Raw genomic sequence first — 17,883 nt, 5'->3', positions numbered from 1 at the left:
ACACCTGCCTACATGTTTGTTTTGCAAAATCTTGAATGACCTTGAGTGCCTGCTGTAAAAGTATCAGTGGCTGCTCTGACACTAATCACCTAAACAATCTTCATTTTGCTCATCATTTGTCTCACACACTGCCTGAGCCCAAAACACAGATGTGCATACATGTGCCACTGAGGCTATGAACGTGAAAGAGTACAAACCAAAACAGTTCAAAGCAGCTGAGAACAGTGAAGCCGAACAGAAACGTGGCCTGCTCACGCAGCATCTCTCCTGCTCTGCCGTGTTCTCACGTGCCTTATTCAAAATCAGCGGATTTGCCTTGAAAAGGAAATGAATCGGGTAGTCTTGTGCCATTTCAGCCGGCTGCCCACATGTGTGCGTGTGCGTGTGTGTGGTGGGGGGGTGAAGGGGTAAGGGAAAACGCATCAGAAGCACATCGCTGTAATCCCACACTACTGGATAATTACAGGCCTCTGGTCCAAACCTAGCACAAATGGACTTAACTCTTTCCCTGGCTTTGACTCTGTCCACAAACTCACACGCACACACGTGTGTTTGTGTGGCTGTGTGTATGTTCGCTCGTAAGTCTGGCCTTTGTCCGTGTCAGATTTCAACGTACAGATATACTGTCCTATAGCTGAAGCCCAACGTGGTTTTGAGATTGTGACCACAGAGATACAGGCCAAATGAACTCCCATGAACTATCCCATCCACTATCACAACACCTCTCGCTCTCTTTCTCTCTCTCTCTCTCTCTCTCTCTCTCTCTCTCTCTCTCTCTCTCTCTCTCTCCCATATACACGTAAGATACACCAAACATCTACTTCTAACCACATTTATCTTCCTGCAAGATCAGGGTTGGTAGATCTCACGTGCCTGAGGTGTGTGTGTGTGTGTGTGTGTGTGTGTGTGTGTGTGTGTGTGTGTGTGTGTGTGTGTGTGTGTGTGTGACCAAACCTTCTTTCAACCCATCATGAGCAGGATCTGTCATTTTAGTTCTCTGACACACAAACACGTAAATAAAACCAAAACAACCTGGCCATAAGAGAAAACAACAACATCTAAAAATATCATGAAGTATCAAGAGAATCATCAAATAATTTCTAGTCATTCCTAACCCCATCACGCACACACACACTCACACACCATCAAAATGGAAATTTGCCCTTTTATTTCACTGAATTTAAAAAATCTTCAGTTTTTAAAAAGCCCCCCCAAATATTTTTTCAATCATTTCCTCACATTTTTGTGGAGAGTCAAAATCCATGAATTAGTCATAAAGTGTTAGTCTATCTTCAGTGTAGAAACTCAGGCACACAGAGAGAAGAGAAGAGCTCATATTGAGCAGTGACACACAGGACTCACCCTTCTCCTCCAGACACGCTCTCTCTCCTACTCCCAGCGTGGACAATGCACAGAATGAGTACTATTCCAGGTCTCAGAGGCTGCCCTCACTCACACATACACACGCGCATACACCCTCGTGCCGGGGATGGCCACTCCCCCATTCCACATGTGCCCTCCCACCGCCCGTCATGCTGGCCAACTCCGCCCCTTGGCTTCCTTCTCTGACTGCCTGTCAGCAGGTAGATCTCCTGTAGTAAGAGTGAAGTCGCCAAGCTAATGAGCCTTTGACAGACCACAATATGTTTATACATGCTATTTTCAGAAGAGAACAGTAAAACGACCTGTATTGGCAGGAACTTTAACATGACGCAAATGGCACCTTTAGTTATTCCAAAGCAATTTGAACTGTGGGAGTCATTGTAGTTTGGCTGTGGGAACTGTGAAAAACAAGAATTTATAATTGTGACATATGGAACTTTATAGTTTTATTACTCTCAACATGCTACATAAATCTGCATATCTGTCAGACTCCATTTTGTGTTTGGTTCGTCCTGTCTCTCCCATTTGTTTTACTGTAATAAACTTGGCCAAATATGACACTGCATATTTTATTCATTCATTTCCCATTGTTAGAAATACCTACTTAATTGTGAAAATGTAAAATTACAATACCCATTCATGTGTCAGAGAGAGGCGTGTTTGAGGAGGAAAATAAAGTCCATTTATGTAGGAGCTTTTACGCTTGTCTAGACAGAACTAGCTATGGAATTGCACTAGCTGTGCCAAGTCCACCCTCCATAATAAAGGTCCTGCACAATAACACCATGAATGAATGAAGGAAGAAAAAAAACATTTTATATACCGGTAATCTCCCTACATTGCTAGTAGCTATCTAAACACTCCGTAGTCAAGACAGCTCACCAATTAATCATATCACCAATTAATTAATCACTGCTGATCATAGAAAAGAAACAACCAGCATAACAAATGTAACGTTTTGGTAAGATTCTAAAAAAGAAACATTTTTTTCTTAGGAATTGAATCTCCTTATTTTGGTTTTATATTGTAAGGTCGTCTCTGCCGTAGTGGCAGGGAGATGTCACTCTAGCGATGTTCTTTGTGTTTAAAGTCATGTTTATGTACTGTAAATACTGGTGGTTATGTTATCCTTTAAGTCACGTATGTTGTTAGTCTAGGTCACCCCATATTATTTCATGTATGTGTACATTTATGAGTCTCCCTACCGTGTGTGTGTGTGTGTGTGTGTGTGTGTGTGTGTGTGTGTGTGTGTGTGTGTGTGTGTGTGTGTGTGTGTTGTGTGTGTGTGTGTGTGTGTGTGTGTGTGTGTTTGTGTGTGTGTGTGTGTGTGTGTGTGTGTGTGTGTGTGTGTTTGTGTGTGTGTGTAATGTTGTCTAGTAATGTTTAGTCTAGTTCTATGTAATTACTCCCTTCCTGACGCAATTTCACTATTGCGGCGAGAACAGAGCCTGTGTTCAAGCTGACATGGACCTGTCTGCTGTCTCTCCCTTCCACACCACAGTATGTAAATGTTGTACATGTATATACTGGAAGACTACAGAAATGTGTTTTGCTTTTGTTGACTTGAGTGACCACTGGGTGGCAGTAAACACTGTGTAATCCAAACAGCAATGGGCCATAAAGGGGGGGGGGGGGGGGGGGGGGGGGGTATTTATACAAAGGAGTGAGGAAGCTTCAAATGATGGAGGGAAACACTTGGGAAGAGGGGTTAAGAGAACAGGAAGAAGACATGCTCAATGGAAAAGATTTTTCACATTCTTCACATTTCAGTGACCATGCAAAATGAGTCTATGTGTTCGAGGAAGTGAGTCAGTGTCAATGAGTTTGTTAATGGACATGTTTTACAGACTGGTTAGTCATAAAGTCATCATAACAGGGTGTACCTGTTTCCTCATTGGTCGGGCCGTTGGTGTGATGACAGACTAATGTTTGAAATGCTTGTGGAGGTACAAGGCAAGACTCACTGTGTTGACAGAACGAACATCCTTTCAGCTGGGATGAGGAGTTTTTTTATATATATTATTATTATTCTTATCAGAGACCATTTATTATTATTATTCTGCGATTGGTTGTCCTATCACAGGTGTCATTGTTTTGGTAACTTTGTATCAGTACAATATGCTGTTTTGGATCTATAAAATCACTCTCAACTAACCTTTTCAATTCATGTGTATGATCATTTCTGATAGGATCTCTGAACCTCCACCACTCCATCTCCTAAGATGAATTCCTACAAGCCTCCACTGAAGTAGCAGTAATGGCAAAACCTGTGTGTCCCAAGGTTAAAACCAGTTTACTTCCCATCAGATTAATAATCTGCACTGCTATCACCTTTGATTGGCTCAGACCATTCACTCATTTCATCTGAACTACAGACCATTCACTCATTTCATCTGAACTACAGACCATTCACTCATTTCATCTGAACTACAGACCATTCACTCATTTCATCTGAACTACAGACCATTCACTCATTTCATCTGAACTACAGACCATTCACTCATTTCATCTGAACTACAGATCATAATACATTTATTGGATATCCTCACACCCCACAGGCTGAGTGCAGAATCTGCATTTCACTGCACATAAATTGGTACTGTGGAAAAATGACATGCTTGCAATTTCAAACAGATCTCAAAAGATGCACATGACACCACACTACATGAGTAGTCTTCCATAGAACCAAAGAGCCAAACACAGAAACAAAGAGCCAGGCATAAAGCTCAGTTATGGAACAACATTCTAGTGCCAAGACAAAACTAAGACAATCTCCCAGGTTTTAAATATATACTTCAACCCTGAGTTAGCAATTTAGACATCGCACCTGTAAATGCAGATGGCTAACAAAGCACAGCAAGTTAAGATGAAGTTATTCTAAAACATGAATACAAAAAAAAAATACTTTTTTTCTTCCAATAAGCACATGTGATCTGGCCATATATACACATAATGCTCATCGTGTTTCACTGGCCAACAGTTTTAACAACATGTTTCATCACAAATTTTGTTGTTTTGCGGTCATGTTATGTTATATGTCAAATGTTAAAAATGTTATATGAGGTACACTCACTACTGCAGACATACTCTAGTTTTAATATGAACTTTTGACATCGGGAACAACAGCACATATCCCTAAACTACGTTACCTGTGATCATCACTTTGTCTTGTATGAACTATAGTGGAGATGTGATGTGTGTATCGAGCGTAATGTTACTGCCATTCTAACCAGCTTTACCAGTCATCTAGAATAAACTCCCACAATCAGTTTGCAATGTGATCCGTAAGAACCAGATCAAGTAGCCAAATGTTTATCTATAGTTTCACAGTATCCTAGATAATGCCCTAAATGTAGGATAATGTTATGCTGTTCAAAAGGAATTTAGATTGAGGAAGGGGGGCAATTTTCATTAATGCAATAGAGAAAGCTTCATCTTACATGCACCTCAGGTGTATCTGTCGACAAACATGGCATTAGTCTTCATTGCTGTACTGATATGCCAAGATACAGGATATTCAGTGTTCAGGACCCACAATCTCACCTAGATTAACTGCTCTAAAGCCATTTGCACATGACGTTAGCCCTCCTCCTGTACAGGACAGCTGCATGATTCAGTTATTTAAATGAATAGTCTACCAGCTCATCAACAGCCTGCCTCAGGAGACTTTAGCAAACCCACATCAGAGCCCAGGAACCACCAGCTCAAATACTCATCATAACCCAAGTGTGAGCAACTCCCGAGTAATAGTAGTGTAGATGAGCATAACTTTAACGGGCGATCATAGAGTATGAAGCTTTTGTGTGACGGACTTGGCATTGGAATTCAACTTGATGGTTGAGAACGGATTAATCCGTTTTCAGTTATTTCTTATGGGGAAAATTGATTTGGAACTCGAGTGCATCACTTCTGATGCTCCTTCCGGAATGAATTAGCATCAAGTTCCGGGGTTCTATTGTATTGTATTGAAAATTGGTGCAATACTCAAAGCTTTAGTAATACTTCATCTTCATCACAGTACGGCGGGCCCCCTACCAGTCGCCTCCGTCTACAGCGGGACTTTTTGTTGTTGTTGTTGTTGTTGTGTTGTGTTCGTCCCTCAGGTGGGCGAAGCCCGTGATCCATCTAACCTGAGGGTCGTTTGTTTGTCTATATATATGTCTTGTCTTTGTACCAGTTGACCGCTGGTCATTATATCCTTCATTTGGATTGAGACACGGGTTTTTGGTTTGCGCACTTTCTTCATTAAACCTTCCATTTTCTTGGCGTGATCGCTTCCTTTTTGTTTCGCTCACCCTGCCCGTCACAGAATGACCAGCCACTTTCGGAAGCCTCCAGTCTCTTTTACTTTCTCCTTCGTTCGTGATCATGTCTCATGGTAAGTGTTTGTCTGCGTGGTGTTTTGTGAAGAGTTCCGCCGTGCTTATGTGTTGTGTGTGGGGCACGGCGAGGACCAGGGCTGTCTTCCCTGGGAAAACTCTTCTTGTTGTGTGGGTGTTAAGTGTGTACGCATGAACAGGATTGTGGATCAGTGTGCGTTGCTCGTTTGTGTTAAATGTTTTGTGTGTGATGCAGTTACAGCTCATCACTGTCGCCTCGCTCCCCGTTTGTCTTGTGTTCTATGTGGGGAGTGACTGTGAACCTGAGCGGCGTGTCACAATTGTGTTATCGAGCGCGCATGTGTGGGTCCCGTCCGTTCGTTGTTTGTACACAGTTTTTTGTTTGTTTGTCTAATCTTCGTTTTGTTACGTAGATCCTAAGGGAGGCCCTGACCAGGTAAGTGGGGGGTTCTCCTGATTTAGAAAGGAGACCCCTCCCCCATGGTAGGGGGGATCAGGGTAGGTCTGTGTTTTGTGTTGGTGTGTGTGTGTGTTTTTTTATGTGCAGGTGCTTCTCCCTGGTGGTGGAGCGTGATGGGAGGCCCCAGCTGGGGCTGACTCCCAGGACCCTGGGGTGACCACTAGCAGAGGGCAGGGGTCAGCTCTGGGAGGAGGTAGGTCCAGGAGGTGACGTAGCCACGCCCTGGGGAGGCAACCTGCACACACATACACCTCGGACGAATAAAGAGCCATAGATCCTCATCCTCACACCTGTGGGGCTAAACGGTTAGGGCGTGAGGGCCCTGTGTCCCTGCCTTGTCCCTGCCTTCCTGCCCCTTCGTGTTTTGTGTGCAGCCGCTGTGTGCCACACACCCAGTGGAGGGGAGTGCGGCTTGGTGGGGGGGTCTGTCACAGTGAGGCGGCCCCCTACCGGCCGCCTCCGTCCACAGTGGCAGTTGTTGTTGTTGTTTTGTTGCGTTGTGTTTGTCCCTCAGGTGGGAGGAGCCCGTGATCCGTTTCACCTGAGGGTCGTTTGTTTGCCTATATATGTCTTGTCTTTGTACCAGTTGACCGCTGGTCATTATATCCTTCATTTGGATCAGTTCACGGGTTTTGGTTTGCGCACTTTTCTATTAAACCATCCTTTTTCCCTGAGACTTGGCATGATCGCTTCCTTTTTGTTTTGCTCACCCTGCCCGTCACAACTTGTGAACAAGAAATTGGGTGGATCAGATCTTCACCTTCAGCTCCTAATAATCCTCTCCTATTTAGCACCATGGAGAGAATTTGGTGAATTTGCCATGATATCGTTCTCCTTTTAAGCACCATGGAGAAGACACCGTCACTGTGCCATGGTGTGGTATGGTTCTCCTTTTAAGCACCATGGAGAAGACACCGTCACTGTGCCATGGAGTGGTATGCCAGCTGCACTACAAAGAGCCCCCAAGAGACATAAAACAAAAAGAACCCAAGAGACATGTGGGCAGTAAAAACATACAATCGTGGGAACTAACCATGTATGGCAGCCGACCACATAAGAAGTCTAGCAACACGGGCAGAACACCCAAGTCAGGTCACCCAAGTCCTTGAAGAAATACAGGGCCATTAAAATCCACACCAGGGGGCTGAGAAACAGCTCAGAGCTCCACCACTGACCACACCCCCTCCACAACTGACCACCACCACTGACCACACCCTCTCAACCACTGACAACCACCACTGACCACACCCCCTTAACCAGTGACCACCACCACTGACCACACCCCCTTAGCCACTGACCATTCACCACACCCCCTCAACCAGACAACCACCACTGACCACACCCCCTCAACCACTGACAACCACCACTGACCACACCCCCTCCACAACTGACCACCACCATTGACCACACCCCCTTAACCACTGACAACCACCACTCACTACACCCCCTTAACCACTGACAACCACCACTGACTACACCCCCTCAACCACCGACAACCACTATTGACCACACCCCCTCAACCACTGACAACCACCACTGACCACACCCCCTCAACCACTGACAACCACCACTGACCACACCCCCCTCCACCACTGACCATCACCATTGACCACACCCCCTCCACCACGGACAACCACCACTGACCACACCCCCTCCACCACTTCTCTTACACATCCACCTTGTTACAACCTTTCACGGCTGAATCTTTTTTGACCTCTGTCGTTCCTAAGACTGCACTCTTCTGGACAAAGAAGAGTTGTTTTTCCTGGGATCTGCTGGAGCCAATCTCCCAGTTAGCCACAGTGTTTAGATAAGACCTACTGTCCATATCTGTACATACCTACTGTATATATGTTAATACACAGGTACCAAAGGACCCAGGGTGTACCACACACCCACACCATTACTACTCCTCCACCAGCCTGAACTGAACCCGTCACACGAAAGGCTCATCAATTCATACTGCTTTTATGATCCTCTATTATAGTCCATCCGTGTTGCTTTTACGATAGTCTATTATAGTCCATCTGTGTTACTTTTACGATAGTATATTATAGTCCATCTGTGTTACTTTTACGATAGTCTATTATAGTCCATCTGTGTTACTTTTACGATAGTATATTATAGTCCATCTGTGTTACTTTTACGATAGTATATTATAGTCCATCTGTGTTACTTTTACGATAGTATATTATAGTCCATCTGTGTTACTTTTACGATAGTCTATTATAGTCCATCTGTGTTACTTTTACGATAGTATATTATAGTCCATCCATGTTGCTTTTATGATCCTCTATTATAGTCCAGCCTAAGGAACTATGACTTGTTTGTTCAGAGATATCAGTTAGATGTTAGTTAGTATTTGGCTGCCATTTGCATGATCTGTTTCAGAATAATTCGTCATTTCCTCCCCTGACCCCTTTCTGTCAGTGAGTTCTTTACATCCCCACAATCACCTTTCACTGGATGTAGTAACTCAATCACTCAGTCTTTGTATACTCTCAACACCACTGCATGAGAAAACTCCCCCAAAAACCTCCATCAAAGTCTAGCAGTGATTACAATCAGATAAGGTTAGGATTAAACAATAAACTCTGATATGATAAAAATAAGAAACATGCAACTTTATATCATGATGCCAGCAGATTCAGACTTTTATTAACATAAAATTAGACGACTGTGATAGCCTACAAAAAAAAAGCTTCAGTTCAGAGTTATGACCATTCCTTTGACCATCGTCATGACATTTGACTACATTGGCTGCCTGTCAAATTTCATATCAGATTAGAGTCACTACAGCCAGTTTCATATGTGGTCATATATTTGTTTCCGATTCATGACCAACTTGAATGTGAGATCAGATGAGGTCAGATCAGCTCTCTGCTGATGACCTTGTTCCCTATGACTACTAGATCCCTGTGCTTACTTCACTTAATGGTGTAACCTTTTATAACTACATACATTGTGTGTTATTATTACCAGTGGCTGAATGACATCACACAACAAAACTACTGCATTATAAATTGAGAAATTAAGAGACACAAACCAGCACAAATGACCAAATGGGGGACTGTGACATCACAAGTGATACAATGCATGTTCTAATGTCTTAAAATGCTATAAGCACAAATGACAACTTTACTGGCACAAACCAGCATGAATAAGTATTTGTATGCTAGGTCTGATCACATGGGTGCCAGCTTCACCTGTGTCACTGTCATGATGACCTTTAATCTCACACAGTTCTCATCCCCAAAGTGCTCCACAAGCATTCCTTACTGGTCCCCATCTGATCCGCATCCACACGGTTCTTCATAGACATTAGTTTCATTGTAATACCGCAGATGAATAATTTAAACATTTCACTCCTCTCCCACCAGCACCCATAATAAACTGGATATAAAACAATGAATCAGATTTTGTTAAAGAGGGGCAAGATTGACGCCCATGTCCTAGCTGTGTTCCATGCTGTAGGTAGCTGCCTTAGGTCATGACATACAAACTTAGGTCCTACGAACGCTTTACCCATATCGTTGGACAGTATTTTAACTCAAAGGAACCTTAGCAACAATCACATTTTCAATTCAGTGACATCATAAGTCTTAACTACTATCAATAAGGTCTCCAGTTTGTAGATTCTGACTCGAAGAATACTTAGCCAAGAAAACTCATGCTCACATACATTCACCGGCCACTTTATTAGGTACTTTATTTATTAGGCCACTTTATTACTAGTACTGGCCTGAACCCCTTTTTGCCTTCAGAACTGCCTTAATCCTTCATGGCATTCTCGAAACATTCCTCAGAGAGTCTGGTCCATATTAACATGATAACATCACACAGTTGCTGCAGATTTGTCGGCTGCACATCCATGATGTGAATCTCCTGTTTCACCACATCCCAAAGGTGATCTATTGGACTGAGATCTGCTGACTTCAAGAAACCAGTGTGAGATGATTCGCATAGTGTGTTATCCTGCTGGAAGTAACCATCAGAAGATGGGTACACTGTGAACATAAAGGGATGGACATGGTCAGCAACAATACTCAGGCTGTGGAGTTGACACGATACTAATACTACATACTAATACTAACTGATCTTGAGGGTCATCTGGAGGAAGGGCAAAACAGCTCGCCAGTGGTGTTTTGCAGAAGGTGCATGGATACCGAGAGGAAGACTCCAAGAACATCAGCCAGTTCAGGATAATCTCGCTCTTCAGTGTTGAAGGGAAGATTTTCTTCAGTGTTGTTGCTAAGCGACTGGCTGATTTCTTCTTGAAGAACAGGTACATCAACACCTCTGGAGTACCAAGGTGCTTAGAGCACACTGGAGTGGTCACTCAGGTATTGAGAGAGGCCAGGGAGAACAAGGACGATCTGGTGATGCTTTGGCTAGACCTGGCCAATGCCTATGGCTCAATGCCACACAAGCTGGTTTTTGAGACCCTGGAGAGGCACCATGTTCCGGTCAGAATAAGAGACATCATCTTGGAGTACTATGGAGACTTCAGTCTGAAGGTCTCTGCAGGGTCAATTACATCGGAGTGGCACAGGTTGAAGAATGGAATCATCACCGGCTGCATCATCTCAGTGATCCTGTTTGCCCTGGCTATGAATATGCTTGTGAACACTGCAGAGGTCCCAAGTCCAAGTCTGGGGTCCGCCAACCACCAATTTGTGCCTTCATGGACGACCTGACTGTGACCACGGAGTCTGTGCCTGGAGGCAGATGGCTCTTTGCAGGACTGGAGAGTTTGATGCCATGGGCCAGGATGTCATTCAAACCAAATCAAGATCTTTGGTCTGGAAAAGAAGCAAGGTGGTAGAGAAGTTCCGCTTCTCTATCGCAGGAACACCAATCCTGACAATCTCTGAGAAACCGATCAAAAGCTTGGGAAAGTTTTTTGACAGCAGTCTCAGGGACAAGGCTTCTATCAAGAATACCTGTGAAGAGCTAGATAGATGGCTGATAAAGGTGGGCAAGACAGGCCAAAATATAGGGCATGGATTTATCAGCACGGGATTCTGCCAAGGATATTGTGGCCTCTGCTGCTCTACGAGTTCCCGATAACCACCACCTCAGATCTGGAAAGGAGAGTCAGTCGCTACCTGAGGAGATGGGTAGGACTGCCAAGGAGTTTGAGCAACATCGCCCTCTATGGAAACACCTGCAAATTGACACTCCCCCTGAAATCCATCGAGGAGGAGTTTAGGGTCTCCTATCACTGAACATATCACCCCTGTCCTTAAAAAGCTCCTCTGGCTCCCTGTTAACTACCGGATCCAGTATAAAATCCTACTAACTACATTTAAAGCTCTACCACCAGCCTGAACGATTGATACAAGGCAGGATTGATCCATGCTTTCATGTTGTTGACACCAAATTCTGACCTGACCATCCGAATGTCGCAGCAAAAATCGAGACTCATCAGACCAGGCAACATTTTTCCAATCTTCTATTGTCCAATTTTGATGAGTGTTGGGGAGATATAATGATAGCTAGTTCGTTTAGGTGTTAGGCGTCATCCAACATGGGGCATCGGTCAGAATGCCAGGTAGAGGAATGATGAGGAGACGATGGGCTTGGTCACTAGGATCTGGGCGAGCAAACTTGGGGATAGTGGGTTTCGGACCCCTATAATGTTCTTCAGGCACTGAGGGACGCGGTGGTAGGTAAGGTGTAGGTGCCGCAGGTCTCACTTTGTAGGATGATGCTGGAGGGTAGACTAAGCTAGGCACTGCGGGCCATGTCCTGGCATAGGCTGGAACAGGATGAGCGATTGGCTGTGAGTGTGATACAGGAGGTTGAGGCAGCTGTTGGGGGTACTCTGCCTGCGCGTAGTAGGCTGGTACCCTTCTACGAAGCGCAGACTTGGGAGGTGAGGGGTGAGACCGCACTGGAGGTGGAGGTTTGTAAGGCGTGTACGCAGGTTCTAGTGAGGCATAGGAGGGTTGGCTGTAGCCTTGCTTTGGTGCCTCAAACTCTAGGTTGTATACACCTTCATTCGGTTCCTCCTCAGGCTTGCACCACACTGGAGGGTCGGGCCATGTTTCCTCTTCCTCCTCTTCCGCCCTAGGCTGTACCGCGAGGGAAAAACTTGGATCTGCAGTACTGCGTGGAGGGGGATGGTGCGTGGGGTAGTTCGATGCGGGGGCATTGGACTGCCCAATCTCTGTTCTCAGTGAGCGTGCCACCTCTATTAGCTCTTTGATCTCGCTTCGTGCCTTGTTGAGCTCTGCTATGCCTGACTCAAAGTAATGCCTTGTTTGGAGCAGCTTAGCGTTCTCCTCTGAGGAGTGGGGGCCTAGGTGTGAGCGTTGCAGGTGATGGTATTCAGGTAGGAGGTCATCGCTGGTCAGATCCCTCCTCTGGAAGCAGCTGATGGCTAGCTGAGGGATCTCACTGTGAGCAGCATCACTTTGGCGGCTACCAGGACGAGTCTGTGAGGTTAGGGGACTTGAATGACCTGAATGCATCCCTGTTGTGGGAGGTGATGAGCCCATGTAACGGTCCACTTCATAGTCATCAAGCCAGGGAGGTTGACGTATTTGCCGTTTAGGACGCACGACAGGCATGGTCTCTTCACCAAACTCCATCTTGAATATGCCTATCCGGCTCGAAGGACCAATGTTGGGGAGATATAATGATAGCTAGTTCGTTTAGGTGTTAGGCGTCATCCAACATGGGGCATCGGTCAGAATGCCAGGTAGAGGAATGATGAGGAGACGATGGGCTTGGTTAATTAATTGTATTCTGACTCAATATTGAAACCGGTAGCATTAACATCCACACTGATTCATATCCACCGCTTTATACCCATAGACTGACATTGTGAATTCACATTCACAGTAAAGCGAGATGAGTTGACATTTCACACACACACAGTTTCTCATCATTGACTGTGAAGAAATGCCACCACCATTAACTAAATAACTAAAATGAACTTCACTTAAAGGAAAGATTCAGAATTGAACTCTGAGCGTGCCCAACGAAAAGACCGCTTCGTTTCTAATACAGGCTGATGAAACAGGAAACAATACGCAACATCAAGAAATCCTACAATAAGAGTCCCGGCCTTTTGTACAATGAGCTTGTGTGAATTGTAGCCTCAGTTTCCTGTTCTTAGCTGACAGAAGTGGCACCTGGTGTGGTCTTCTGCTGCTGTAGCCCATCCGCCTCAAGGTTTGATGTGTTGCGTGTTCAGAGATGCTCTTCTGCATGTCTCGGGTTGTAACGACTGAATTACTGTTGCCGTTCTATCAGCTCGAACCAGTCTGGCCATTCTCCTCTGACCTCTGGCATCAACACGGCATTTGCACCTACAGAACTGCCACTCACTGGATATTTTCTCTTTTTCGGACCATTCTGTGTAAACCCTAGAGATAATTGTGCGTGAAAATACCAGTAGATCAGCAGTTTCTGAAATACGGAAATTCTGAAAGACCAGCGCATCTGGCATCAACAACCATGTTAGATCACCTTTCTTCCCCATTCTGATACTCAGTTTGAACTGCAGCAGATCGTCTTGGTCATGTATACATGACTAAATGCATTGAGTTGCTGCCATGTGGTTGGCTGATTCGACATTTGCGTTAATGAGCAGTTGGACGGGTGTACCTAATAAAGTGGCTGGTGAGTGTAGTGCTGATTTTATAGTTAGCTAACAAACTAGCTTGTTTCAACACTTGGTTGATGTTTTCCCTCCCTTATTATTGCTTTACTTTGTCTGTAAAGCGTCATTTTGAGAAAGGCGCTCCAGAAATGTAACCTATTATTATGATTTTTATTATTATTATTATTTCCTAGTCAGCCATCCATATAGCTATAAACCAGCTAATAACTAGTGCTGACACAATGATTGAATATATGGTTATTTAATCAGGTGTTAGCACCAGCTGCTAGCAAATGATGGCTACCAACATTCACATCAGGTGGCTAATGTCATCTGGCTCAATTCATCCATTTGAACACAATTATCTTTTATTTATAGTTTGGTCCATCATGAGTTTTAAATGTTGATCAGGTGAACTGAATTATGGGATAGCCTTCCCCAAACAAGACACATGGGATACTGCCTTCAGATCTGAAGGCAGAGAAGATGCCTTAGAAGGCATGTGCCTTGTGCTGCCTTCCAAACGTGACTGGATTTATCTAAGGTAGGTGCAAAAAGTCCCAAAAATGCTGCCTGCCTAGGTAGCTGCCTCCCAGAGGGAATGTAATGGCTCTCTGTTATCGTCTTCTGTCAAAACCCTTGTAATTACAATTGGCCCTTAGCTCTTTTCTGAGCCCCATATAAACTACGTAACTAAAACAGCCCTTTGCCATCTTCGTAATCCTGTTCAACTCCATATTTGTGTTACGAAAACGTACCCACACCTTAATAAATTCTCTTCTGATTACTGCAATTCAGTTGCTTTTAGGGTCTTCAGTCCAAATTTCAAAACTAATCGCAGCATGTTTGAAAATCAGAATTACTCAAACTTAAAAATTTTAATCAGCTCTTATTAATCCGATTCAGCGGGTTTGGTGCCTTATCACTGCATCCTGCATTAGTTTTTATGTGCTTATTTCTTTGTACAAAGTAATCCATTTTACAGCCTGATACTGGTCTGTTCACTATTTCCACCTGATACTGGTCTGTTCACTATTCCCACCTGATACTGGTCTGTTCACTATTCCCACTTGATACTGGTCTGTTCACTATTCCCACACTCAACTGTTCTCCATGTAATACTGGAATACTCTTCAACATATCTGTGCCTGCAGTAACCTCTCCTCTTTCAAAACCCATGTCAAAATACACCTCCTCAAAACTGATTCTTATCTACATTACAGATATTATTTCACTCATACGCCATAAACTCCACTTCCATTTTTGTCACCACGGTCTTGTTTTGCAGTCAACGGTTTGTTTGGTTTCTCCACTGATTCTTGGTTGTGACGGGATGGTCTCCTTTTCTGGGTTTACCTTCTCTTGTAAAGCATTCTTACGTGTGAAAAAATAGCTGCATTAAAAGGTTTATCTGTTATTATTTATGGCAAAATGACAAGCACAGAGCCTTTAATTAGGCAGCAGGTCAAGTAGTAAAGGTGCACGTTAACAAGGTTGTCAACAAACAACAAATAAACAAAGAGATCAGACTTCTTCACACTAATAATGTTGAGAATCCTCATACAGGCATTTACATCTATAATACCATCTGGTCAGCAACAAATCTTTGGGGACTCCGTTGTACAAACCATTTATAAGTCTGAGCTTGAACGTTTAAAAGAGTATTAGGTCTTATTTTCATCCTTGTGTGTCACCAAACTATTTCTTCAAAACAAAATACCATCAGTCACCTTCCACTCCTCACTCACCTCCACGTTTAAACTTCTTTGAGGATTTCGCTGCTGTTCCACGTGCTGTGCATGAATCTTCTCTACTGCACCTGATTGAACACACACAGGCTCAGGATGGGAATATACACCCACAACCCATTTGATCCAACTTTACACTAGCTTACCCTGGATTTCTTTATCTCTCAGTCGACGAATGGCTGCACGAATGACTTTTCTCTCTTCATACTCTGTGGAGCTTTGTAGCTGGACAGACAGACATGTGGCAAAACTCAGACTCTCTACCATAAATGGAATAAAAAGAGTTAGAAAAAGGGGCTAGAATTCATTCATTACAAAAAAAACTCAAAATTTATTTCAAACATTTGCCTGAAACAACAATGACATTTTAGCTAGCAAAAACATGAAGGGAGTGAATGGCTTGTCTGTGCCTTAGTTGTGTCATTGCGTAACTGTCATTAAGTATCATATACTTTCCTCTTACACATTCCTACCATTGCAGAAAGGGCATCAACGTCTTGAATGTCCTCAACTTTCCTTGAAAGCAAATCCAAGGACTCTGCCAAATCAGGCCTGTGATAAACACGCACGCACACACACACGCACACACACACACCATGTAAACAAATGCACCAAGTTGGCAAGCATCGCTCACACGGAGCAGAGAGACGTCAGGCGTGGTAGTGGGACGGATCCTTCTGCTGGTCACACACATACCCAAAGTGGCTCTTGGCAAAAATGGACTCCAGTCTAAGAATGGAGAATGTGGAGGCTGGAGTTTCCCCAGTGCACTCTTCACATGTACATGTGCGGGAGAGACACACACACAGTGGGACTGGATTCTTTGCATTCTTATAAGCAGATGATGACAGGACTAAAAGAATGAAAGATTTTCTTGAAATAAAAAAGTTTACATTTAAACCAGGCTGAGAAACTACAATGACTGATGTTACACACTAAAGTTACATGACTAAAGACAGGTCTGAAGCTTTGAAGGAGGTCTGAAGCTTTGAAGGAGACCTCAGTAGACTTTTCACACAAATGTGTGTTGGCTATTTGTAAATTGCTCAAAAAGATTCACTTTCTCAGCTTCCAACTATTAAGACCTCACGAGTTTTATGAAAATTACCTTAAATACATCCTAAAAATTGTTTTGTAGTAGCACATAGTGTGGAAAAACAAGTTTACCTGCAGGGGACTGAAAGGACCAATTAACCTTAATATATGAATATTTAGTAAATTACTGTTACCATTATTAGAACAGTGAGTAAAATTTGTTATAAAGACAATATCAATACTTGACATTGTATGTTTCTAAAGAAACATACAACTACAGAATACTCCACTTAAGTGCCACGCCATTACTACCTTCATGAACATGTGATTCATGATCCTCTATACAGACTTCTTGTTTCCTCAATATGAATTAAATGTTTTTTTTTATCCTGTTTATGTAAAAGTCATACATGTCCCTTTTGTCTTGAACCACATGCTCACTGAGGTGTTGCCAGGGAGACAAGATGACCCTCGAGTGTCTTGGCTCTTCTAGAGCAGTCCTATCTTCTCATAGAGCTTCTCTTTCCTCACCAATGTAGAGGTAATGTAGCTAGTACTCTATTATACTATTATTACAGATAATACTATCTACACTGTAAAAGATAACACCATTGGTTAATCAAAAAACATTAGTAACCTTTACTTAATTCATAATAACCTAGTGCAGTGGTTCCCAAAGTGGGGGGCGCGCCCCCTAGGTGGGGCGCGGAGCTATTGCAGGGGGGGCGCGGAGCTTGAAAGTAAAACGTGCACATGTGTCAATATTAGGGATGCACCGATTCCGATATTAATATCTGAGAAAATTCTAGATCGGGTATCAGTGACAATGTGACCGATCCATTAAAACAGATCTATTCAGTCTAATTCTATGCTTGTAACGCTTTTCGGAGTTACACTCCGACACGGACAGAAAACTTGGACAGTTAACAGGCGAGTGAAACACGAAGCACACAGAGAAGAGGTGAATCACTCACTCGTACTCGCGCTGGTGCTATTCCACTTAGTCCGTTTATGTGCTGGTTAACCAAAATAAACCTGGGCTCCATCATTACTTGACTGTTCATACATGAACTGGTGAGTTGTCCAAAGCTCATTGAATGCGTTACTTACAGAAATAAAATAAAGATAAAATAAAGAGCAGTGGTTTTCTACGGCAGAAAGCTAAATAACAACAATATTCCATACGCGCGCTCAACTCGCTCCCTTAAAGAGACAGTACACATATTTCTGGCCGTTACATGCTTTGTGCTCTGCGTGATGTCAACGCTAGCAAACTAGCCGCATAGGTATTGCTGTTTCTCTTAT

At 43.6% G+C, this 17,883-nt stretch overlaps 1 protein-coding gene across 5 annotated transcripts in view; it reads right to left on the bottom strand.

Annotated features, from left to right (window-relative positions):
• Nucleotides 1-17,883, bottom strand: part of smtnb (smoothelin b) — a 69,476-nt gene that overhangs the window by 34,513 nt on the left and 17,080 nt on the right. For 4 of the 5 annotated variants that reach the window (XM_076987217.1, XM_076987216.1, XM_076987221.1 and 1 more), the window contains exons 3-5: nt 16,017-16,095; nt 15,690-15,768; nt 15,544-15,614 (exon numbers count right to left, since the gene is read on the bottom strand). In XM_076987217.1, coding sequence (XP_076843332.1) covers nt 15,544-15,614; nt 15,690-15,768; nt 16,017-16,095 — 229 coding nt within the window. Of the gene's footprint in view, nt 1-1,362; nt 1,498-15,543; nt 15,615-15,689; nt 15,769-16,016; nt 16,096-17,883 lie in introns of those variants that run through there. The other variant, XM_076987219.1, reaches the window with a different exon arrangement.

Source organism: Brachyhypopomus gauderio, unplaced genomic scaffold (assembly GCF_052324685.1).
Source record: "Brachyhypopomus gauderio isolate BG-103 unplaced genomic scaffold, BGAUD_0.2 sc51, whole genome shotgun sequence".
NCBI lineage: Eukaryota > Metazoa > Chordata > Actinopteri > Gymnotiformes > Hypopomidae > Brachyhypopomus > Brachyhypopomus gauderio.
This window is presented reverse-complemented; position numbering and strand designations above follow the sequence as displayed.